Source organism: Panicum virgatum, chromosome 4K, assembly GCF_016808335.1.
Source record: "Panicum virgatum strain AP13 chromosome 4K, P.virgatum_v5, whole genome shotgun sequence".
Taxonomy (NCBI): Eukaryota; Viridiplantae; Streptophyta; class Magnoliopsida; order Poales; family Poaceae; genus Panicum; species Panicum virgatum.
Window position 1 is genome coordinate 24,124,693 of NC_053139.1, and position 25,445 is coordinate 24,150,137.

Consider the following 25,445-nt stretch of genomic DNA (forward strand, 5'->3'; position numbering starts at 1 on the left):
GCAATTTACTGTTTTCTAAAAAGTGACCAAATGCTCGAGTTCTGTGCTATTTCTAATGTGTCATGGCCCTATGATACGCTTGCTACTTGAGATGTTGTCTGTGGTCTTCCAACTCGTCGAGCTTGCAATAGTTTGGAGTTGGGAGCTGTAAAAGTAGAAAAAGAAAATGAAGCTTCGTTCCAAAGCTAAGGCCGTGTTTAGTTCTCCTTAAAATTCCAAAAAATTCTAGTGCTACAGTAATTTCGACCGTTTGACTACTAATTAGAAATCTTAAGTGTGGATAACTGACAAAACACATTACATAACTCCCGGTGTAATTTCGAGACGAATCTTTTAAGGCTAATTAGGCCATGATTGGACAACGGCCCTGTTTGTTTCTGCTTATAATCCGATTCTAGATGGAAATAAGCCAAAATCCCACCCAAACGTGTTGATTATTTTTCGATTCTGTCGATCGCCGCTTCCCACGGAATCCTCGGAACAACAGAGTACCCTATTCTCCCCCAAAGCGACCCAGAACTCGTGCACCTGGTAATCAAGCGATTTTCCCCAAACTGCCCTCTCTCCCGACGCCATTCCCCTGCGCCCCTTCCCCACCGCCCCTCTCCCTGCGCCGCCTCTGCTCGGGCTCCGGCGTGCCTCACCCCTGCCCTGCAGTGCGCCGCCGCCCAGGAACCGCGCCGGCCCCCTTCTGCGCCGCCCTCCTCTACCACCGCCGGCCCTCCTCCTACGCCGCCTGCCGCCGTCTCGTCTCCGGTGCGGCTCCACGCGAGGACCAGAGTCCGGATCCGCACGGCGCACTTTGTGGTAGTCCCGCCTAAATTAATCCAGCTTAAGTGCGCTAACCATCACCGAAACAGTAACAAGGGTTAACACGCACTTAAAATGGAGTAATCCGGCAGTGCTGTCGGGTAAAATCCCGATTAAACCACTTGAAACAGGATCGACAAAGCAGTCCAGAGAATGCAACATTCCGTAAATTTTACAACACAGAGTATGAAATTGAATTATTATTACAAACCAAGTTTGAATTTATAAAAAGACAATAGAGTTCAAGAGTGACGGAAAATGAACGATAGTCTAGCGACGATAGAAGACGTCATGATGAAGCCCGTACATGACGTCAGCCACATCCTCAGATGTACCACCTGAAAACAAAGCCACAAGCAAGGCTGAGTATACTAATACCCAGTAAGGCTTACCCGACTAAGGGTATACTTAGCCCTTTATCTAGACATGCAAGGCTTTTGGCTTGAGGGGTTTGTTTTGCCGAAAAGCAGAAAAGAGTAGATCCTTAATTTCAGGTTTTAGCTTCCAAATTCTAGTTCAATTAACCATTCTAAGTGAGCATCTATCCAATATCATACATGGTGGAAACAATTATCTTTCATCAACCAACCAGCCAAATTCATCATCATCATCATCTTTCACTTCTTACTCTATGTAGCCGAAGGGTTAAGCAGTCCCAAACCGTGAGAAGCGGACGATTCGAATTGAATTTGTTAACCTGGCCAGGCAGACCTAACACACACGTATGGGAACCAAGTCACCCACACGACTTTTCCCCTTTCTTTCCGGGTTGTGGATCAGGGTCACCGTCCTCGACTACAGAGTACGACGACTCTGCACCCGCATGTGCGCGCATGAGAAACGACGTTCAAAGAAGGTGAGGGAGAAGTCCACTCGCCGGGCCAATCAGGTACTTAAGCTTACCGATTACCATATTTCTCGGTATGTGGTTAGTACGTTCAAACGCTTAACCACCACTACCACACACTGCGGCATTATCATCTTTTACTAAACAGACGGGGCATCACAAGTACCACAACCCTGCCCGTGAGCCTTATAGTTGCAGTATGTAGTAGACATTCAACTCCTATAGTTCTCGCGAGTGACAGGAAATCACTCGACTTCTACCGAACCATTAGCCTAGCCAACTAGCGAACTACACATACTAGTGTTCAAGCATAGGTACCTAGGATCATGCAGCTACGATTCCAAGCAACTCCTGTAAACTTAAATGCGCAAGTAGATAGAAACAATAATAAGTTGCATAAATTTAAAAATAGATAGGACATGCTCCGGGGGCTTGCCTGAGAATAACACTAGGTCAGTGTTAGTTAGAGGCTGCTGGAGTCGGGTTCGGATTCTCAACGGCGTCGGCGAAGTTCACTTGAGCTTCTCCGGGACCTTCTTCCGCTTCAGGCACCGGCTCGTACGTACCATCGGCGAGAGTAGTCGTGTCTATATGAAATGCACATGCATAAGTGGATGATGATAACAAGATTAAGACATTATAGAGTTGTAATCCAACAACTCAGGTTAAGTGGTGCAGCATCAAACTCTCTGTTTTATTGGGCAACCGTTTATAGAGTAGAATCTAACATTTCTAACTACACAAGGCATCATGATCAACGGCACAAAAGAAGCTTACTAACTTCATAAACAAGTGGTAGTTGTTTCCGAAAACAAGTAAATCATGGTTTGCTAAATAAATAACAACTCAGTACACATACAGTAGTAAATTCATAAAAATTTACATTAAACAGAAGGTAAACAGAGTAAGCTATCCTGTAAAAATCATACTATTTCATGCAGCCATTTACTCGGAACAAATCAAATATTCAGACTACACCTAGAGCAAGATTAAATTCTACAGAACAAACCACAACACTTATGAAGCTCAAAAATTTTCAGAACATATTTAATATGATTATGAATACCCCATAAAATTTTCAGAATTTATTCTGGATAGGATTAATTCTGAGAAATTAAACAATACTGACAGAAATCCAACAAGATTCATTTTTAGCTTCTATTCTAGTCATGAACTGGTGCTAAAACTTCATGGAAAAGCTAAGATTTTTAAAAACAACACTCATAAATATTTTCATGATTTATTATAAATAGAAACTATTTACCATAATTAAATTCTACTAAACAAGCATTAAATCAAAGAAATAGCTACTCATGGGAACTGACCACGAAATTTTTATAGTAACACTAGAGTCACATGAAAATCTCACCATAAAAATTTCACAGCAAGTCATGTCTTCAAACAATAGTTAAGGAAAAGATAAAACAACTAGTCTTTATGTACCTAGTGACACAAATCAATTTGTACAGCAAAAACTTTCAACAAACACCCATCATATTTTGATTCTACTACATAGAGCTTTTCATAAGGATTCCAGAACAACTGGATTTGCTATTTTACGAATTTTCTACGAATTTACATTGAATTTCAAAGTTTACAGCTGGAAATAACAAAGAGGTCCTTAAAGCACTATTCATCTGAGTCATAGGCTATTCAAACAACCCCCTGGATTTTCTTAAATTTCAACCCGAGTTCCCTGGCCGGTATGGGCAAAACAGAGGACCGGCGGCGGCCGGATTTCCGGCGTGTTTGCTCGCCAGCGGCGAGGGTTAGGATGGGGAAAAGGTAAAGGGGACTGAGCCGCACCTCTGGGTGCCCTTGGTTCGCGGGGAGGAGGTCCGAGGCAGTGGCTCCACAGGCACCGGCGGTCGGCGGTGGCGCTCCGGCGGCCGATTCGGGGCGGGCTCGAGCCTAGGAGGACCAGTGTCGACTGGTGGAGCTCGCTAGGGGTTTGGATTTGGCGGAGGAAGGCCGGAGCTAGAGGCTCCACGACGACCTAGGGCGGCGGCGACGGCAAACCGCGGCGGCGGTGCTCCGAAGGGTTAGGACGGCGATGAGTGGGTTTGGGAGGATCAGTGAGCCGAGAGGGACTCGTTCCCGGGGGTGGCTCGGGTCGAGGGAGGACAGAGGAGGGGCTCCGCGTGGAGGCCGTGGGCGGCGGCGCTCATGGCGGGCGACGACGGCTCTGGAAGCCGTAGGAGGCTCGGCCTGGCGCTTGTAGCAGGGAGGGGAGTAGAGGGGAAGGTAGAGAGCTTGCTTGCGAAGCATATGGAAGGGAGGAGAGAGGGCAGAGGAGCGAGGCGCGAGAAGGCCGACTCGGCACGTCGTCGTCGTGGCGGTTCGGCGTCTAACCTCGGCGTGCGCGCATATGGACGGCGACGCGTGGCGATGTCGAGAAGCTTCAGGGAGGAACCGGGGGCGCACGAGGTGAACCTGGCCGTGGCGCGGCGACGGCGCAGCGCGTGGCTGCCGGCGAGACGGCGAACGCCGTCACGGCGGGAACAGAGAAAGGAGATGGAGTTGATGGCAATATCGTAATTAATTCGAAGTTCCAAAACTTCATTTTGTAAACTAAATTTTTATCCATTTTTTTGACCTCAAAAGAAAAACTCTTGAATACCAAAGTTGTTTAAAATTTCGAGATCTACAACTTTCGTTTTAGGCAAAAGTTCATTTGAAGCTTCGTTTGAAAGATAAAATTTAAAACTTGAGCGCATTTGAAAAGGTTCTATACGCTTTGAAATTCAAATTTTTCTCCCATTTTTGTGTGGCATCTCGAAAAACTTTAAACACAAAATTTGTTCGTCTTTTGAAAACCAATAACTTTGGTTTTGGGCAAAAGTTCATTTGAGCTATATTTTAGAAATTATTTTCAAAGCATATTTGTTTAAAATTTCAAAGAGTGTTTAAAACCTCTAATTCTATGATTCATTTGACCTGTCATTTTATGTGCAAAATTTCATATACACATAAATACACATACATACACATGCATATTCATACATACACATATATTATTTTCCAAAAGAGATACATAATTTGAGTTTTTCTTGTTTATTAAGCATGAAATCATATTTAATATTTCTTGCTTAGCATCTTAAAACTCTGGGATGTCACACACTTGATCCGCGCCCGACGCCTACCTGATCTACGACGGCGCCACCTCCCTGATCTACGGACTGCTCGTCGGCTTGCTGCCTCCTTGATCTGTGTCGCCGCCGCCCGGATTGAAAGAGGTGTTTAATCATGCACATTCATCCCTTAGAAATGTGATTGAGCGGTCATTTGGAGTTCTAAAGATGAAGTGGCGCATTCTCAAGAACTTGCCCAGTTATCCAGTTAACAAGCAGTCCAAGATTATAGTTGCTTGTATGGCCCTTCACAATTTCATTAGGGAATGTGACTTAGAAAATCCACATTTCGAAGAAGACGTTGAAGATGATAGTCCTCATCCCACTTATGATGACAATGGTGGTACTGGAGATGATGTCGATATGAATGCATTTCGTGATGCGATTGCCACCGCTATGGTTTCGTGATTTAGTTTATAAATTAGTTGTATCCATCATTTTATGCACTCAATGTTTAGAAATTAGTGCTGGTACATCTCTTGGGCTAATTGTGATATTAATCTGTTTGACCTAATAGTAATATAATTATGTAGTCAAGATTGTAAAAAATTATAAAAATTATTGAATTCTGCTCGTATTTAGCAAACAAATGAGATATCATCAGCCTCAAGGGTATTTCAGACTTTATACCACTCAGCTCAGAGAACGGCTCAAAATAATCAGGATTGTCAAACACCCAGCTTATTCAGACAGTCGATTCTTCAGACAGTTGCAGAAAAGCGGAAACAAACAGGGCCAACGTCGTGCTACAGTAAATAATCTCTAATGATGGATTAATTAGGCTCGTTAGATTCGTCTCGCGATTTAGAACCCATCTGTGTAAAAAGTTTTATAAATAAATTTTATTTAGTACTTCTAAATGCCAAAATTCCGTTTCTAAATTTTTTGAAAAACCGAACTAAACACAGCCTAAATCCTCCATGCACGCAGCTGACATGGTGTGGCCGCGTGGGGCAGTGCGCTTGGCTGGTTACAGCAGCTTTTGATAAAATCCTTAATCCTGCACCAATGTTCACAACAATTGTGTGCGTGCGTATGTGTTTTAGGAATTATAAAATATATTTAGGAAAATAACTTATTGTAAATATGTGGTTGCCTATTTTACTATTCCCTCATTTACTGTTTGAATTAATGCAGATTGCACTGGCCCTTTGGTTATGAACAAGATCTTCACATCTTTTACCATATTTAATTGTATGTTTAGTACAGTATTGCTGTATCTTTTAAATACCAATATGCACATTTGGTTTGATGTGATAGCGTTGTTCATTGTACCAAATAAAAGTTGGAAGAACAAAGATTTCTTTCTTTTGTTCAATTCGTTTGCAACATATTTTGTGTATGTAATAAAGTAGGATATTTATCTGACAAAATATTTACTGCAAAATCATAGAGTTAGAATCTGTTTGGTTCCTTTTGGGCTGTGGCTGTCGAAGAAAGCCAAAAAACTAACGAAAGACATTGAAGATTCGACTGGACTTCCAAAGCAGCTTTTGCTTCGTGAGAAACTCGGGCCTCGTTTAGATGTACCGTGTAAAATTTTTGAAAAAGAATTTTACAAAACTAATTTAGTGTAAACTACGAGACAATCTAATGAGCATAATTAATCCGTCATTAGCATATATTTACTATAGTTTACTGTAGTAATTGAGTGTCTAATCACAATCTAATTAGATTCATTAGATTCGTCTCACAATTTAACAACAAACTGTGCAATTAGTTTTTTTATTTCATCTAGATTTAATCTCTATGCAGATGCCGCAATATTCTTTTAGAATTTTGAATTTTGAATCTCACCGCGTGATAGTGCTTTTAAAAGACTATGGGATCGATCTCTTTCTCAAAATTACCCGCCTGCCATCGGTCATGACCATACCGATTCTTCTTTTTTGTTCTTTCTCCCGTCCGTGGCCGTTCGCCACCAGTGCCGCCGCCCGCCGCTACCCCCTCCCGTTGCCCCGTGCCCCCGTGGGATAGCTCCGCCGCCGCCCGGCGCGAGCTCCATCTCCTACTCTCTCTCCGTCGCTCCCAATCTCCCGAAAACCGGCCGCCATTGCCGCACCTACTCGAGCTCACTTCGCCGCCAATTTCCTTCACACCCGCGTGAGCTAAGGCCACCAACGGATGCACCCTGAACCACTCAAACCCACAGAAGAAACCCCATCCCGAATTTTCCCTTGAGGCGGGAGTAATCGGAGTTCTACTCCGGCGACCTCATCGACGACCACCATCGACGCCGACGCGAAATTCTTCCACCCTGGTGAGCCTCGTCGTGTGATTCTTGTTTCTAGGTGTGCGAAACTCACCGTAGCACTTCCCTGACCCTCTCGTTTCTTGGATGCTCCGACGAGGTGGGAGCATTTGTTCTTTTCCCCGCCACCCAACTCCGGCCGTCACCACCATTGTCGACGAAGTCCACCTTCCGGTGATTCCCGTTGGCCACCGAGTCTTTGCCGGCGATCTCCTTGCTCCAGTGAAGCTCCTCGAAGTGGAAGCCCATCTCCTCGACGTTTCTGGCGAGCTCCGCCGCGCTCGCGAGCCGTCGCGGGCGCGAGCTCCGCCGCGGGCGGGCAGGCCGTGGTCGGGAAGGCCACGGCGGTGGCCAAGAAGGCCTCGCCGGCGGCCACTGCAGGCGCGCCCGGCTCCCGTTCTCCCTTCCCTGAATGCAGCGGGAGGAGGAAGATGATATTGACGTGTGGGGTCCACTCGTCAGTGAGAGAGGGAGATAATTGAGTGGGTCCACTCGTAAGCATTTCCAAAAAGCCACAGCTCCCAAACGGCTTTTAGGTTTCTCACGGCTTACAGCTTTCCACAGCTCACAGCTACTTTTTCAAAAGTCACAGCTCAACCAAACACACCCTTATTCTGCTATTATTGAAAAGAATGACAGATTTTGTGCTTAGACAGCTCGTAAATGTCCTGCATGCTTATGAAATAAATTAAAGCTAGCCTATGTGGCTGAATATGATAAATGGTTCCATTTAGTTACATTCACACAAACAGTTCTGATGAACAACAACCAAGATGTCCTTTGCTTCATTTCCCTTCAACTCTCATGGGCAAGGAATCTTTGAGGCTTTGACTACCTGCCTTAGGCTAAGGCACACTATGGTTTGAAGCTTAGGCAATGCCTCTCTGTTGCTTGGCTATTTAGGTTCTTTTGATTTTGAGAAGAAAATATTCAATCCCATTTTCTGTTTGACAAAATCTGCTTTACTTTGATATTTACCTCTGGGTTCGATAGTTCACAATTATTTTACTTGATAACCTACATGACATAAAATCTATACTCATCTACAAAGTTGCCCTCCACATTTTATACATGTCTCAAAAAGGTCTCAAGAAACCGGTGGCAGTACCTACTGACAATTACTTAAGCAATGAGATGTTGTCAAATGGATCATGTCGACACTGGTCAGTTAGAGATTGTCAGTATGCTAATCAAACTCAAGGACATTGATATTATTTGAAGTCTCTTGCATTGATGTTTCATGTTTGTAACGAGTGCAACCGGCTCATTGTACTGTTTTCATAATATTGTGGTTAGACTGATATTTTGAGTATCTGTAATAGTATTGTGTCTTCATGACTTTCAGGTGAAGTCGACTGTGAGTCTTGATAGGGCTGTGGTTAATCTAACCCTGCACCTTCGGAGACAGAATGATATGACTTACCTCATGCAGATAATAATTTGACTGGTGCCATAAGTTTCCGAAATATGCAAGAGGGGCCGGAGCAAAGGATGCATGTCCCTCATGGTATCAATCTGTGTTTCTCAACTTCTCTGCCTTTTCAGATGGATTCTAACATTGAGCTGGGCACCGTAGAAGTTACTCCGCCTGTAACATTTGAGAAGTTATCTGCTAACCCACAACCTGTTAGTGATGATGCTGGAGCGGCTGAAGTTACTGAAATGAATGGAAAATCAGTTCAAAAACCTAAGAGGAAAAAACATAGGCCAAAGGTCATTAAAGAAGGACAGTCAGCAAAGTTGCAGAAGCCTAAAACTCCAAAGCCTCCCAAGGAAAAAGGGAATCAGCCTACTGGGAAGAGAAAGTATGTCCGGAGGAAGGGACTAAGTACACCATCCGAACAACCTCCATCAGGAGGTGGTGATACTCATACTAGAGCTGAAACAGGAGTAGTTCAAAGATGTTTGAACTTTGATACAGGAGACCAACATAGGCATTTGGGTCTTGTACCACAAGCCCACACGACGGACATACATAATGGTCCTGGGGACAATCAACCATCAATATCTGGAGTTGAAAGAGGTAATGTCCAGGCAGCATGCCATTGGAGTGGTACCTGCAGCACTATTTGTTCAGTTGATCCAATGGCTGATTTGCAAGAATTACAGGTAGACAGCATACCTAAAAGGGTTAATTTTAATCTGAACAATTCTATAGTAAATCAGATGCCAACCACTTATTCTAATCTAATGGACAGCTCTGGAGAATTTTTTCAGTTTGGTGTAAGAGATAAAGTTCAAACAAATCAGTTACTGGATTCTCATTCTAGTCTTCCAGTTAGATGTGTCTCTCATCTCACCAGATCATTAGATCATATGCAGCACCAATCAGCCAATTTTGATCAGCACATATGCACAACTCAAGCTTGTACAGACAAATCACCTAGAAATTATCAGATGCGTCATGGTTATAGAATGCCGGAAAGTATGACTACAGCTTCCCAGCATACTGAAAGGGTCTCAATGAGGGGCAATTTCAATCCTGAAGCTTGTGTAGGAGAAGGTGCCGTAATCAAACAAATGACCCAATGTTACAGAATCCCAGAAAGTTCACTTGTACCTCCCAAGCATAGTGAAATAAACGTGACGAATGGAGATCTGAATGAATTTTCTGTGAATAATGATTACTTGAAGTTTGCTACCCATGATAACTACCAAACTGGGCCAGCTTTTGGTTTTCATGATGCCCCAGACTATTCAGATGTTTTCGCAATGGGTAAAAAAAGAGAACACAATGCTATCAGTGATCATCAGATTTCTTTTAGAATTGATTTCGACAACTCAAATAGAGCAAGGCAGTTCTGTAGTAATGACCCCCATTCCACTAGCTCTCAAACATCTTATTATCCTGAAACACGCAAAAAAATGAGACCAGAAAATCACAGCAATCGCCTCAATGGAGCCACAGGAAATTTTTCTTCCTCATCGGTATTTTCAGATAGTCGGAATACAAATAAAATTTCATCTGTAAACCCTGGAATTTGTACCTTGGCTGACATACAAAGGTTGATGGTCCTTGAGAAATCACGAGCTTTCCAAAAAATTATTGACTTTGGGGCATCAGGACACAACATCGCACAGCAACAAGTTGAACCTGCTGTGCAAAATATTGTTGGTGAAGAGTTTATTGCTTTACCTGATAAACAGATCAGAAGCTTCAGTGCGCAAAACATACCATTGTCTGGCAGTACAGTGAGCCCTCTGGGAGAAAGTAATATTCTGAGGAATGGAATGCATCAAATTCAGCCTTGGGAAATCACATCTATGCAGGATCACTGTAGCAACAATTTTGCTTTACCAGGTACATGCTCTGGATACTTAAAAGCAGGGTACACACAATTGTCTAGCAGTGTAGTGAACCCATCCATAGATAACTATATTCAGAGTAATGCTATTCATCAGCATCAATCCTTTGAAAATGTTATGGCTAAGGAGCCAATCTTGTTGTCTGAAACACACAACACTTCCAGTCAAGAGGCTCATAAGTACTGCATTGCTGCTGCTACTGATGATCACATCAGAACTACAAGTGATGAAGTTGTGAGGGCCACTTCTCAACCTACAAGCCAGTCAACTAGAAGTGGGAACTGCCATCTAGACCCACCTAGATTGACTGCAGAAGAAAACTCCACCGAGAAGCCAAGAAAAAGGGGCCGCCCAAGAAAAGATGCAAAGCCCAATGGGAAACCAAAAGAAAAAGGTACTAGAGGAAAACAAAATGTTGGTCATGCAAAAACCATGTCGCCGAAAGGTGCATGTACTGACTCCTTAAAAACTAATGGGACTACATATGCTTCTGAACCTTCCAATGGAATTACTCCTAGGATGGCAAATGTGGAGTCGAAAAGCTCTGACCATGATAAGCATACTGGCATAACTACCAAGGCTACTTATGGAGGAATCATTCCTCAAGCTACAGCATCAATGCTAGATCCTTTAGATGGAATAATTCAAAAGCTTAAGGTCTTAAGCATAAACAGAGAAGATGAAATTGTGGCAGACATACCCCAAAATGCTCTTGTCCCTTATGGAGGTGAATTTAGTGCACTGGTTGCATTTGAGGGGAAGTCAAAGAAAAGTCGTTCTCGGGCCAAAGTGAACATCGATCCGGTCACCACAATGATGTGGAACTTATTGATGGGACCAGATATGGGTGATGGTGCTGAAAGGTTAGACAAGGATAAAGAGAAATGGCTTGATGAAGAAAGAAGAGTGTTCAAAGGACGAGTTGATTCATTCATTGCTCGTATGCATCTAGTTCAGGGTATGGAAACCATTTGAATCTTATATTTCTAGCATTCTTTTTCTATATTGAGTACTACCCACTATCTCAAGTTTTTGTTTTCATGGGGTGTGTTCAGTCAGCCCTTTTTTAGTCATTGATCTGCAAATATTCAGTTTGCTCCTACGAAAATCATATTATCAGGTTTGCCACTAAATTGTCTGGTTATAGAAAATTGACAATCACAATTGCATTGATAGACCCTGGAAAGCAGAAATCATGTGTGGCTTGTGATCAATGGGATCATATGGGAGTTCACTTGAACAGTGGTTCGCAATGTAACATGGGATACTGTAATAACTCATAAGATGTGAATCACAATGTGTTTTTGTTTCCACAATGAAACTTAATTTTTTCTATAATCTAACTTATTTACAGGGGACAGGCGTTTCTCTCGATGGAAAGGATCCGTCGTGGACTCAGTTGTGGGTGTATTTCTTACCCAGAATGTCTCGGATCATCTTTCTAGGTGAAATATAAACTTCTAGCCTAGTTGAAGTAAGAATACACTGTGCAAGTTAGCATATCCATATATTAATTTACGTCTTTTTTCTATTTTCAGTTCTGCTTTCATGGCAGTTGCTGCCAAATTTCCTGCAAAGACAGATGTCCCTGAAAAACCTGTGGCTGAGATGTCTCACACACCTGAACAGAAGGATAGTTTTTCTGGACTTTTTGGTGATTCTATCAAGTTGCAGGGGAAGTTATTCATTGAAGAGATAAGTGACATTAGATCATTAGTCACTACAGAAGATAATGAAGAAAGTAATAGTAAGGACTTGATTGGAAGCTCTTCTGGATATGGAGTAAACCATACAGCTGGAGCATGCCAGGTCTCTTATATGAAGTCCCATGAAAATGGGCCATCAGGTTCTGTTCTTCGAGCAGCCAGCTTTTCAAGTGTGGTAGAAGCTGAAGCTGGGTCATTGGAGGATGTTATTTCTTCACAAGATTCTGCCGTTTCTTCCCAAAATTCCCCAGATTACCTCTTTCACAGAACTGACCCAATAGGTTCTAGTTCATTGCAAAATTTCGCAGAAGAGGACTATATCATGAGAAATATGTCCAATGGGATTGGCAGCTCAACTGAGTATACAACGCTTCCGCCAATGCAAGAGCCAAAAGGCATGCCCGGATCATCAGAGTATGATGGACTTAATCTCCCTCCAGTCTCAGGTGTGAACAAGGGTGTGTTCCTTGATCTAAACAGATCATATCAGCCATTTCATACTTCTATGTCCTTTGTTCAGAATGGTGAGTCTGATTTCACAGGTGTGTCATGCTTCAGCCATATAGATAAATCATTCTGCGCAGGCCCTGATAGAGTGAACTCCAGTGTGACACAATCTGAGGCTAGCCATTATCATCTTCCACCTGCTTCTGCCATGGGAAACAATAATAAAACCAAAGTAATTGATTCCTCAAACCATTCTTTGTACAGTGCAAATGCACCACTTAGTCAAGAGAGGAGAACTTGCCCTTCTGACCCTTCACAACAAGACAAATCATCACCAATAATTAAACAAAATTTCCAACCATTACATAGCTCAGAGAAAGTGCCATTTCCCAAGGAGCACTCTTCCTGTGGAAACGATTCTGTGAGGAACAAAACTGAAGCTCCTTTCATGGAATCGCATGTTTATACAAACCTTCAAGAGGTGTACACTACCACAACACAGCAAGTTCAATCAGGATGCAGCCAACATGATAATGGTGTTAGAGTTCAGGCAACAGCATATGAGAATCATCAGTCTTCAATCTTGCATGAAACCCAGAACTCTCATTCAGAGGTCTTGCAAGGAGTTGCTTCAGACTCGACACAGAAGTTCAGTGATACTCAAAAGGGGCCATCAGAAATTTCTCAAGATGGATCAAAGGCCAAGAAGGTACGGGGCCGACCTAAAAAGAAAACCTATGACTGGGACAGTTTGCGAAAAGAAGTGCTTTCCAATGGTGGGAATAAACAACGAAGTCACAATGCAAGGGATGCTGTTGATTGGGAGGCCGTTAGACAAGCAGAAGTGCGAGAAATATCTGAAACTATCAGAGAAAGAGGAATGAATAACAAGCTTGCAGAACGGATAAAGGTGAGTCTGATAGAAGGAAGCTCTCCAAAAACTTCTAGTCATTCAAGCATACCCATATTTTAATTTGTCCTTGAACCATTTTATGTTTTGACTATCTTCTGTGCAGGAATTCCTTGACCGATTGGTGACAGATCATGGAAGCATTGATCTTGAATGGCTAAGAGACGTTCAACCGGACAAAGCAAAGTAAGTCTAGTGGAACACGCTGAGAAGATTATAAGAATTACTGAGTTTCTAATCTTATAACGAACCTTGTATGCATATAGTTTAGTGATACTAATGCATTTTTCACTTTGAACAAACCTGAAGAGTTTAAGTGTCTAACAAGTTTTCTGAATAAAGAGTTTGGAATCATAAAAAAAGAATTTATTCAGTAAGCTTCCCAAAATTTGTTGTCAATGCAATCTTTTTTGCGGTCATGTCCCAATATGAACAATAAAATGGAGAGTGAAAAACTGAAAAGTTCATGCACATCATATTTTTAATAATCACAGTAAGGCCAGTCTCAGTGGGGGTTTCATGGATACAGATACAAAGACTGGGAACTAGGTAACCGTGCTAGATGAGTTTCATGGTGATGAAACTCTCCTCATATCCCATGAAACTCCATCCTTCTCTCTCCTTGCCATGTCAGCAAAATTGATGATGTTTAATGTGATGAAACCCTTCATGAAACCCCCACTGAGACTGGCCTATTAAATATTTCATTTGAACAAGGTGTTACTGCCTTTTTTAGTCTGTCATACACATTTCTTTTAATTCTTCCAGGGACTACCTTCTAAGCATTAGAGGGCTTGGACTCAAAAGTGTTGAGTGCGTTCGTCTGCTGACTCTGCATCATATGGCTTTTCCAGTATGTTTTTTAGTCCCTCAACCTCCTAAAGTTTTTTCAAGTATATTCCTTATTCTGAAGCTCTGTATGCTGATTCAGGTGGACACAAATGTTGGTCGGATATGCGTGAGGCTTGGATGGGTTCCACTTCAACCCCTGCCAGAGTCTCTTCAGTTGCACCTATTGGAAATGTATGTATCTTCATTCTCTGTGGTTGATCTTTATCCATATATGATCAGCTATGACATATGAGTCCAATCTTCTATAATGAAGGTATCCCATGCTGGAGCACATACAGAAATACCTTTGGCCTCGACTATGCAAGCTAGATCAACGGACATTGTAAGATTAGTTCAATCAATACCTTTGATAATATATTCAGCTGGCCAGATTCATTAACGCCTTCCATTATGCAGGTATGAGCTTCACTACCAAATGATTACTTTTGGAAAGGTGATGAACATGAAACGACAAATCTAGTGATCCAACGTTGACTGTTTTACTGTGAACTGACTGACTTTTTCACTTTCCTCCATTTAGGTTTTCTGCACAAAAAGTAAGCCAAATTGCAATTCATGTCCAATGAGAGCTGAATGTAAGCATTTTGCTAGTGCATTTGCAAGGTAATTTCTGGAAATGTAAACTCCTTATTATTCAGCTAATGGACATGCCGAGTGATGTTATTTTTTATTCTACACTCACCTATTACTAGCAAAAATAATTGTCAAAATGCTGAACTAAATTTAGCAAGTTACTGAACAATATTCTGCTCAGTTTAGCTATTAGTGTAGAATAAACTGCTACACCTAAGGTGTAGAATAGCACGTGGGTAGTTCATTATTTATGGAAGTGAATTGATATGCATAGTTATCACATGATGAATCTCATGACAGAGTGTACATACCAAATAATCTTTTAGCTATCAAGAAAGTTATTATATTGTTGTAGATGACTCTCAATGCACTCTGATGTAACCTCTTATCAAACAGAGTGAACTTCCTTTTAGAGAAAAGTTATTTGCTCTATGTTTGCAGTGTACTATATTCATAACATATCTAGAATGTCCTGTAGCTAGATATCAGACTGTAATGTGACATTGCCATTGAGTCTTATTTTGCTCCAGTTTGAGCTCAACAAAAACTTCAGAGATATGTTTTCTTGTTACATTTTCTGTGCTTTGAAATGTCCATTTCCACTAATTGGAGCAGTCAAAACATTTTTTTGGTCTTGTGTCAGTTTTGTGATTTTGCATGCAATCTAATACTTTGTAGAGACAATTGAGAACACTCTGTATAAATATAGTGCTAGGCTTGCTCTTCCGGCACCTGAAGAAAAGCGTTTGGCTACATCTGAAGATCCAAGTGTTGTAGAGTTTTTGCACCAAGCGCACATAAACTCAAGGAATGTAGGCCAACTTGAGTGGAATGCAAATTATCCTAAGCATGCTGTTTCTGGTAACCATCAGCCGATCATTGAGGAACCACCAAGCCCAGAACCTGAACCTGAAAATGCAGAAACAAAGGAGTGCGTAATAGAGGATTTCTTTTGTGAAGATCCTGATGAAATTCCTACCATTAATCTTAATATTGAGGAGTTTACACAAAACTTGAAGAATTATATGCAAGCAAACAATATCGAGATTGAAGATGCTGACATGTCAAAGGCACTGGTTGCCATTACCCCTGAAGCTGCTTCCATTCCAACTCCAAAGCTCAAGAATATTAGTCGCTTGAGGACGGAACACCAAGTGTATGACATTGGCCTTGACAAAATTTAATGCCATTAAGAATTACTTAGTTCCTTCGATCATTTTACTATCTGTATCACTGATGAAATTCACACGTGTTTTTGACATGTTTACTTTCATCTGCTTGTAGTTATGAACTGCCGGATTCACATCCACTTCTGGAAGGAGTAAGATCTCAGCAGATATCAACTAAATACTGCTTCTGTATTGAATATTTATTGCGAATTTAGTTTTGTTTGTATCTTTGCAGTTCGAACAGAGGGAACCAGATGATCCCTGCCCATATCTTCTTTCTATATGGACCCCAGGTAAGACATTTTGCTTGAAACCTTAGTTCATCTACATTCTTCTAATGTTTAAACATTGAACAGGTGAAACAGCACAATCAACTGATGCTCCCAAGACATTCTGCAACTCTGGGGAGACTGGTAGATTATGTGGAAGTTCAGCATGCTTTAGTTGCAACAGTATACGAGAAATGCAGGCTCAGAAAGTCAGAGGAACGCTTCTGGCAAGTTTCCTTGAGTCCTATTTTTTGGGTGTTGGGTATTATTACATCGATAAAACCAAAAGTGTTCATTCTTTGATCAAATTTAAGCAGATACCATGCAGAACAGCAATGAGAGGAAGCTTCCCACTTAATGGGACATATTTTCAAGTTAATGAGGTGAATATTAGTTTCCACATGTAATAAATTTTTTCGTTATTGCAGTAGAAGAACTAACTCTTGGCCCATCAGATTTATCAGTGGTATGAATGTCATTATGCAGGTATTTGCTGATCATTACTCAAGTGAAAATCCAATTGATGTTCCACGAAGTTGGATATGGGACCTCCCAAGACGAACTGTTTACTTTGGAACCTCAGTTCCTACAATATTTAGAGGTGTTGCTCCTGATGATAACCAAGAGTTTGGATCTTACATAAACGTTTTATATTTTCTCCAAAGTTTATTCCTTACTACTGGTTATGGGATACAACATTGAACCATACAACTTAAAAATGGACAGCAGTAATCAAGTTTTGTGTTCGTGATTAAACCATCAGCAGACCACAATCTGACAGAATACAGCAATAAGCAAGAAAATATTTGCAGTTGGATGGGACTGTTTTGTGCTTTCTGCAGCGATCTTTGTTGGGAAAATTTTTGTTGTTTTGTGTTCACCAAGCACTAACTATATATTATCCTTTTGCCAATAGGTTTAACGACTGAAGAGATACAACAATGCTTTTGGAGAGGTGCCCACTTGATCTCCTTGCTTTGATTATGTGTGCACAGAATGATGAAATCTATTGTTGACTCCTATACATTAACGTGAAGTGTATGTGGTTGGGGGCTTCTTGGCTGTGTGCTACATTTGGTACCAGCATCATTTTCTAATGAACATGATAGTACTGTTGAATGATAGACAGCATAGTACCACTAAGGTCATTAAGTCAACTGATCAAGTCACCACTGGTCTTGGTAGATTAGTACGACTAGTCTCGACAAGTTGTTCTTAGGCAGGAGGCATATTAGTATGATGGATTTCATTGCGCATAAGATCACACTCTTGCATCCAGTTGACCACCCATGTGGCCCCAACTTTGAATAACAATCACCATTGCTTTTTCAGTGTATAGATAGAAACAGAAGCTGCTGCCAGCAGGCTCTCCTTGCCGCCCTTTCCCTCACCCTCTCCCTCTTCCTCTCCCCTTCCTTCCAAGTTCGCACATGTGTCTGTGCGTAAACTTAAGATATCACTAACGGAAGCTTTGATTGTTTCATTTTTTATTCATATTGTTTTCTTTAAGAGAGACCTTAAGGATTGGAATATCTCTGAAGAGGTAGCTTTGGTTAGGAGCGCTGCCTGAACCGTGACCTTTGTGTCTTTTGGGTTTCATCTCTAGCCTACCCCAACTCGCTTGGGACAAAAGGCTATGTTGTTGTTGTTGTTGTATTGTTTTCCTTAGTTTTTTTCAAGTATCAACCATGGCAATTATGACATCAATTGTGAACTATTTCCTCCTTGATGCATTTCTTGCTAACAATTGCTTTATTCTTGGCATGTATAAAGGTAGTTAGTTTCATAGTTGACTTAATAGATCATAATAGAAGATTTATCTTTTTTTCATTTGTAGACTCGTTTTTTTCCTTGATTTTATCAAGCACCAACCATGACACTTGTGACATCAATTGTGAACTTTATTTTCATATTTGACCTATGTACTTATTTTCTCAATACATTTTTTTGATTCGCTGCATAATTTTGGGAAAACTAAAAGGAGTTTGATCAAAAGAAATAATAATAATAATTCGCCAGAACAATCATCTCTTTGGCCTGTGCCCATTGCTGCCTTAGTTTCTCAGGACACATTGATGTCCACAAGTCACTCAAATTGTATGGCATCTCAGTAGCTAGCGGGAGAGATGAAAAGGGTCTTAAGAGAGGAGGGAATGGCTGACCGCTAAGTGAAAATATAGATTAGTTTAGCATCAGGAGGGCAGTAGGCTGGCAGCTGCTGCTGTGTGGTGGTGGGGGTCAACACTATTGTGCGTGCAACCCAAGCTCACATGTCATAGGAAAGGGTATATTTAGATAAGGTATGGGGGAGAGATTGCCCCATTGTTGCAACCAGCTCATGGCAAATGGAATTACGGATAAATAAGGACAAAGTTTTGTAAATGGTTTACACTATGGAAACGAGCATTATTGAATGGAAGACCAAGGTCTAGGCAACAATCGGCGGGATATGGGACACTTTCAAATTTGAAAACACAGGTGCCTTTATTTTTTTATTTTATTTTATGGCTCTCAAGGGAATAACTGAATCAATTAATGTTTAACTGATCAGCCAAACTCTTCTTCCCTCATAAAATATCAGTTTACATTGATTTTGGTCTACTCCCAAATAAATCTGGGACATATATTATTTTTTGTATTTTCTTAGTGCTGGTTTCTCTTTCTTGATTTAAAAGTACCAATATATAAGATGATAGAAATATGCGAAAATAATATAGTACTTTTTGGGTTCTTTTTACCCTGCTTAGTTTAAGGAATAATACATTTTTGTAAATTGCATTCATTATTCATGCATTATGTATATAGTGTATTCTTGCCATATCTTTTCTGCAAAACCAACAGGTCTTAAGGCAATTGAGCAAGGTTAATGTAGCAACTACAAACTTTGTTTTATCATCTAGAAATAGCTTATGCTTAGATGCCTTCTGCCTTAAATGTGTGCAGGATTTGTGTGTGTGAGGGGCTTTGACAGGACGGTGAGGGCACCAAGGCCGCTTTATGCAAGGTTGCATTTTCCTGCCAGCAAGGTTGTTAGAGGCAAAAAGCCCGGAGCGGCAAGAGAGGAAGAATAATAATACATTGAAGAAATAGAGGAGCTAACCAGAAAGATGGATAGCCCATATTAAGGTGCTGACCCAATAAGTCGCCAAATCATTTCTAACCGAATGTCTTGCATCTGTAATGAATGCCGGTACCCTGCGCTGTGATGCTGATGTTATGTGGTGACATGACCCGTTAAATTAGGTTCCATCTTTGGTAACAGCCTGGCTGTTCTTGTCAAGCCACATTCTTTACTCCCGAAATTCAATATAGCAAATGAAAAAAAACATAGTGCATAGCCATCCGTTCTAATTGTACCGGTGTATGTGGTATCAGTTGTTGTACAACAGGATTATGAACCTTGCAGTACAATTGTCATACATGTTCTTTGATCGTAGTATAAACAATGTAAGCTTCATCAGCGGTTATTTGATTGTTTCAAATCAAAGGAAAAGCCTTTTCAATTCATACTGTAAACAAACTTTCTTTTCACTCTTTTTCTTTTGCCTGGAAAACTATTATTTCAACCTTTGGTGAACTGACGGTGTGTAGGAGAGTAGAGAATGAGGAAACACCTCTGGTTGGGGTGATCATTTGTATATACAGCCAATGGGTTTGGGATAATTGATAGATTAGGGTGCCAAACATATGTACAAGATATATAGGCAAGGATATCCAAGGGTCATGGGTCAATCAATGGAGGTCCTTGCTTAATGTAGATACTTAACCTAGAAGCAATCAATGGACTGCATTTACTTGCTTCCACTCATCCCACCAGTGCCACAAAATTGCAGCAACCTTAGGTTTAGCTTTCCTTCCAGTTACAAAATACAGTGCATAACCTCAGTCTTCCTCTGGTTATGAACAAACCTGGCATCTGGATCATTGCCAAAAGCCAAAATCATCATCAACATCATATCCAAATAAAGAAAAAGAAAAGGAAGCATCATCAGTAAAACATCTACACTGGGGGCAGGTCCTCATATCCAGGTCCCCAAAACATTCTAAAAGTTCCTGACAACAAGCAAAACATCTAGCCACTCCATTCACACCAATGAGAATGTTCCGCAGTTCTGCACAAAGCCAATTGAATCCTGACACCAACCCAACTGAAGTAAAATGGCATACCTACATAAACTAAAAACTACGATAATCTGAGACTGCAAACAGAACTACAGGACCATGAACTTTTCTTAATTCTATTATGACCTGATATATACTACATCTTTCCAGCAAGCAAGGAAAATTCAGCTATCCAAAGTGAGAAACCATTTGCAAGCTATCACACAAACCCAAGGTGATAAACAATCTCGTATACCTGAAATAAGTCATTCGGATTTCTCCAGTGCTACCACCAAAAATACATCCATTTCTATTATTTGATATTCCTATAAGAAATATGTGATACCATAAAAAATACCCACCATAATGTAGGATGACAAGATAAATTTTGTACAACCTGTGAAAAAACAGAAGTTGGTATGAACAAAGGATTACAGAACTGCAAGACTGCAACCAGAACTACCATACTCAGCTATTCCTAATTCTAGTATGACCTTTAGTGGTCTGATGTACCACTACATATGTTAAGCAGGTATGACAAATTGAACTATACGAAGTGACAAACCATCTCATACACCGGCTGTTATGGGCCAGGCCCAACCGGCCCATGCGCCCGAGCCGGCGCAGCCGCCGCCGATGATCACGTATCAACGCCGCCGTCGCACTAGTGGCTAAGATCTGGTCCTTTAGATATTTTAATTGTTTCCATAAATTAGTTGGTTTGTAAAAGGATATAAGTATCCCTAAACAATAGAGAGAGAATCAAGCAAGAACAATCATATCGCTCGGTTTCCCTCAGGGAGCTGGGAGACCCCCCAAACCCAAGCCGCCATCTCGTGAACAGTACCCGTGGGTACTGTAGCACCACGGGTAATGTAGCGCGGCAACGGCCGTCACTTCTTCCTCCACAATCCTCTCAATCCCACCTGCCTCCTCCCCCTTGCGCGACCACGGCGCCCAGAAGCCGTCGGGCGCGCATCATCCTCCGTCCTCCTCCTTCCCACACCTACAACCTGCGCCCACGCCTTGGTAGGGATCCAATTCCTATCAATCTGGTATCAGATATGCCAGGCGACAACAAGTCTGAGCCACCACCGCCGCCGCCAACCATGGAGGATCTGGCCGCCCTGTTAACCAAGCTGCTGAGCAGCATGGGCGACATGGAGGCGCGCATGGAGGCCCGCCTGACCTTGTTGGAGTCAAGGTTCGCGGCCGCCTTCCCATCGTTCACCGCCCTAGCCCCGTGCCTCCACAGCACCACGGCGAGGGCATCTTCTACGGGAGCGTAGATGGCACCCAAGCAGCGGCGCCGCCGCTGCCGGTTGCAGCGCGCTGCTGGCATCCAGTCGTCCCTGTAGCAGTAGCCTTGCCACAGCTCGGGAAGAAGAAGGCGTTTGCGTGGGAGGATGCCTGCCATGTGTTTGCAGCGGTGCGGCTGCAGGCTGCAGCACGCGGCCTCCTAGCGCGGCGTCGGCTGCAGAAGATGCGCTTGGAGATGCAAGAGGCGGCTTTGACAGCGATCGACCTCGGCAATTGGGGGCGCGACCTCATCAAATGGGGGCGCGACCTTGTCCCGTCGAAAGGCCACCAGCGCTCGTGCCAACTCGCCGTTGTCTTCAAGCGCGCGCTAGGTAGTGAACTCCAATTCTACAGCAGCGATAAGGGAGGCGCTTTCCTCCTTGTTATCGGCGGAGGCACATCGCCTAGCGCCATCACGTTCCGTCACCGGCCGCCACGAGGACGTCTCCGCTGGTCACTATTGCGACTAATTTCCGGTGGCGATACCTGTCCTCCCCTCTCGTTCCGATGGTCTCCATGGGATCCAGGCGGCTACTTACGTGCAGGTCCAGCACAAGGAGGGTGTCCGCCGTATCTTCAAGAGTCAAAAATAAAGAATTTCAGTTTATTTAAAATAAGCCGAGATGTAAAAGGCTTGTTCTTAGGTTTTCGTTTTGCGTCTAGTGGAGTCATTGTTAGCGTCATCGTTAGGTTGCAGCTCGAGGACGAGCTGCATGTCCAGGTGAGGTGTAGTGTTAGAGGAGTCAAGGGGCTATTGGGCCTTAGCCCATTAGGGTTAATTAGTCGCTTGCTTAGGGGTGAAGTAAACCTCTCTATATAAGGAGAGGAGATGTATCAATCTAATCAAGCAAAATATTAGAAGGAAATCCCTTCTCTCTTGCCGGCCATGGGCGAAGCCCCGCAGCCGGCGTTCCCAGCGCCCCAACCCTAGCCGCCGCTCTCTCGGCCTCGCAGCCTCCTCCTGTGAACAGTTCCCGCGGTACTGTAGCATAAAACCCAAGGTGATAAACCATCTAGTATATAACCAAAATGAACTAATTAGCTTGTCCTAGATGTCATAGATTTAAAAACGGAGGGAGTAGCAAAATAAATATGATTTCTCCAGTGTTGCCAGTAAATACATCATTTTCCATTTTTAAGCAAGCATGACAAATTCAAGAATCCAAAGTCAAAGTGATAAACCACCTTGTGCACCTGCTGTCACATAAACCCGATACTTGGAACAGGTCATTTTGGTTTTTCCCAAGTTGCCACCAAAATACATCCAATGCTATTTTAGATACTTCTGTCATGAATTACAGCATAGGAAATATACCCAAGTTATTAGAGCAACAGAATGCACAATGCCAACATAGGAAATATACCCAAGTTATTAGAGCAACAAAATGCACAATGCCAACGTAAACCTGATACTAGACCGCCCGACCCGACAAACCCGACCCAACCAATGTATGGATTGGGCTCGGACCAAATTTTTTAACCCAAAACTCAGAAAAAATCCAACCCAACCCCCAAAATTATACATAATAAAAAAGGTTTTACCTGACCCAACCGTGTGCCGAGCCGGGCCGGGCTCACGCCAAAGAAAAAACCTGCAGGTTCCTTTTCATCTGACCCGAACCCGACCCGACATGACGGATGATCAAGTCTATGCCAACGTAAGTATTATTAAACCATTGAAAAAACACACGAACTTGGCATGCAAAGCCATGCTCATGGTGGTGATTTTGCAAGGCTGGCTCAGATATCAAGAGTAAATAAGCATCACTTCCATTCTTTCATTATACAATTTGCTACAATACAGGAAAGACCATGTATCCATTTTATAAAAGTCACAGGTCTACTAAAAATCACCAAGGAGGGGTGGAACCCTGCCTCGTTGACGGAGACCGGGATCCAAGGCCGGGATCTCTTGAAAACCTTGTCTTGGGAGTGCTTCCAGATGGGGTTGAACCTCTGTAGCTTGCACGGAGAGACTCATCAATGGTGTTTGAGGACTTTGCTGACTTTGAGATGGCATTCTGCACAAACTTCTGTGCTGCAGGTGAGAGGGTTCTGGGGCTTGCACTGCCTCCCCTCACAGGGGATGGTAATGGTGGCTTCTGGAAATTTTTAGAACGCTCCTTTATCTTCCTTGCTGCATCCCTCGAAAGCAGGTGTGCCTTCACATCGCGAGCAGGAGGCAGTGGGATCTTGAAATGTGCTGTCTCACTACCCCCAGAACCACCTGGTGTCTCATCAGGATCCAACCTTAGTGGTGTTCCATCAATTTCACCCCATGTCATGAATGGTGACTCATCCACACCAGGTGCAGGTGATGGTGTCCTCACAAAACTATACCCATTGTTGGCCTTTTTGTCTGACTCGAGGTAGAACGGGTTCGGCGTCTTCCTCAGATCCTCCAAATCATACTTCTTGGCCTTGTCAGGATCATGGTATGCCATCCCTCCTGGAGTGGAGCCTGCAACTGGTGCATACAATATGGCAGCCTCTTCCTCCTTGGGCCTTGCACCATCAGCCATGGATCTCCCATGTAACCTTGTATTTGATTTGTCAATCTCCTTGGTCATCCCCTTGATACGCTCTGCACGCTCCTCCTCTGTGAGAGGCGCCTCTCCACGGTCTGCCGGGTAGTACATGAGCAGGTTCTTCGCTGTGAACTTGGCGCCCTCCAGCGTGCTCGGTGGCTGCCCTGATGTGCCATACCCATCTGTTATCCTGTCGCGGTTGGCGTCCTCCAACAACGCGGTGTTCTTCGCCTCGGCAGGCTCCAGGAGGTGGGCGTAACGCTCGTGGCGGCGGTGGTTGACCTTCTCGAGGATGCGGGAGAAGGACTCGTTGTCCTCGCTGGTGAAGCGGCGGAAGAAACCGTCGAGGGAGAGCGCAGCCGCGATGTCCTCATCCTCCTCCTCGGGGGTGCCAGCGGCGCCGGCAACAGAGCCGGCTGGTGTGGTGAGGAAGGAGGGGGAGCGGAGCGCGGTGGAGGTGGCCGGCGTCGGGGTGGGGATGGGCCCCGTCCCCTGGCGCTGGAGGCGGCGGCGGCGGTCGAGGATCTTGAGCTGCGCGTCGCGGAGGATGAGCGGGTCGCGGGAACGCACCGCCTGGAGCCAGTCGAGGCGGTCCCGGAGGCGCGGGAGGTCCGGGAAGAAGTCCCGCTCGATGATGCGCTCGATTGCCGCGACGTAGGTGTCCTCGTCGAGCACCTCCGGGCGGCGGCGCTTCAATGAAGTGGTGGCGGCGGCGGCGGAGGCGGAGGAGGGTGTCAGGGAGGGAGGGCGCGGGGAGGAAGGCGCGGGGGAGGGTGACGGCGAAAGGTTGCGGGGCGAGTGGCCCGGCGAGCGGAGCATTGCGGCGGCGGTGGCGGCTGCTGCGGCGTGGGGGCTAGGGTTAGGGATTTGGGAGGTCAGGTAATTGGGGATCGGTGAGGGGGAAGGACGAAGGAGACGGGTTGTGTTTTCGGAAATTCGGTGAGCCGTGACAGTACGTCGACAGACACGGTTGCTCTGGGAATATTTGCTGCGCCAAACAGAGTATACCTTCTGAATAGGTTCTCTCTTCTTTTACTAGTATACTCGTATCTTTAAAAGGTGTTTATGTCTTGACTAATAGTATTTATGTTTGGATGAATTAGTGCTAAAATTTAGTATTTTTCAATATTAGCATTTTAGATTCAAACACCGTCTGAATAGGTTTCTTCGGCAGGTATGTAGTTAATGATTCCACTAAAAAATACAATAGTTGTGTTGCAATAGGAGAAAAGAAAATTTGGCAAGC

General features: G+C 43.4%; 2 protein-coding genes across 5 annotated transcripts; one reads left to right on the forward strand and one right to left on the reverse strand.

The window, feature by feature from the left end:
• The first annotated feature begins 6,645 nt into the window (after positions 1–6,645).
• Positions 6,646–19,738, forward strand: LOC120703527 (protein ROS1A-like). Of its 4 annotated transcripts, none has more exons than XM_039987639.1 (19): positions 6,733–7,048; positions 7,140–7,533; positions 8,385–11,303; positions 11,700–11,790; positions 11,884–13,408; positions 13,515–13,594; positions 14,177–14,261; positions 14,340–14,431; positions 14,514–14,582; positions 14,657–14,693; positions 14,781–14,863; positions 15,543–15,989; positions 16,118–16,154; positions 16,238–16,295; positions 16,359–16,498; positions 16,589–16,654; positions 16,758–16,872; positions 17,188–17,226; positions 19,215–19,738. In XM_039987639.1, the coding sequence occupies exons 3-19, from the start codon at positions 8,507–8,509 to the stop codon at positions 19,340–19,342; spliced, it is 5,889 nt and encodes a 1,962-aa protein (XP_039843573.1). In that variant the 5' UTR covers positions 6,733–7,048; positions 7,140–7,533; positions 8,385–8,506; the 3' UTR covers positions 19,343–19,738. The 4 variants fall into 4 exon arrangements, with proteins under 4 accessions (XP_039843576.1, XP_039843575.1, XP_039843573.1 ...); XM_039987640.1 differs by having other exon boundaries at positions 7,203–7,533; XM_039987642.1 differs by lacking the exon at positions 7,140–7,533 and having other exon boundaries at positions 6,646–7,048.
• Positions 19,739–23,365: 3,627 nt separating this feature from the next.
• LOC120703528 (splicing factor ESS-2 homolog) lies at positions 23,366–25,197 on the reverse strand. Its single transcript, XM_039987643.1, has one exon. The coding sequence runs from the start codon at positions 25,016–25,018 to the stop codon at positions 23,522–23,524; it is 1,497 nt and encodes a 498-aa protein (XP_039843577.1). The 5' UTR covers positions 25,019–25,197; the 3' UTR covers positions 23,366–23,521.
• Positions 25,198–25,445: the final 248 nt, after the last annotated feature.

What these genes read in the sequence shown, in the direction of transcription:
- LOC120703527 (XM_039987642.1), top strand. Translation starts at nt 8,507, where the DNA reads ATGCAAGAGGGGCCGGAGCAAAGGATGCATGTCCCTCATGGTATCAAT. An exon ending in CAGTTGCACCTATTGGAAAT is followed by an intron (nt 14,432 to 14,513) that starts GTATGTATCTTC and finishes TCTATAATGAAG; the next exon opens with GTATCCCATGCTGGAGCACA. An exon ending in CACATCCACTTCTGGAAGGA is followed by an intron (nt 16,155 to 16,237) that starts GTAAGATCTCAG and finishes GTATCTTTGCAG; the next exon opens with TTCGAACAGAGGGAACCAGA.
- LOC120703528 (XM_039987643.1), bottom strand. Translation starts at nt 25,018, where the DNA reads ATGCTCCGCTCGCCGGGCCACTCGCCCCGCAACCTTTCGCCGTCACCC.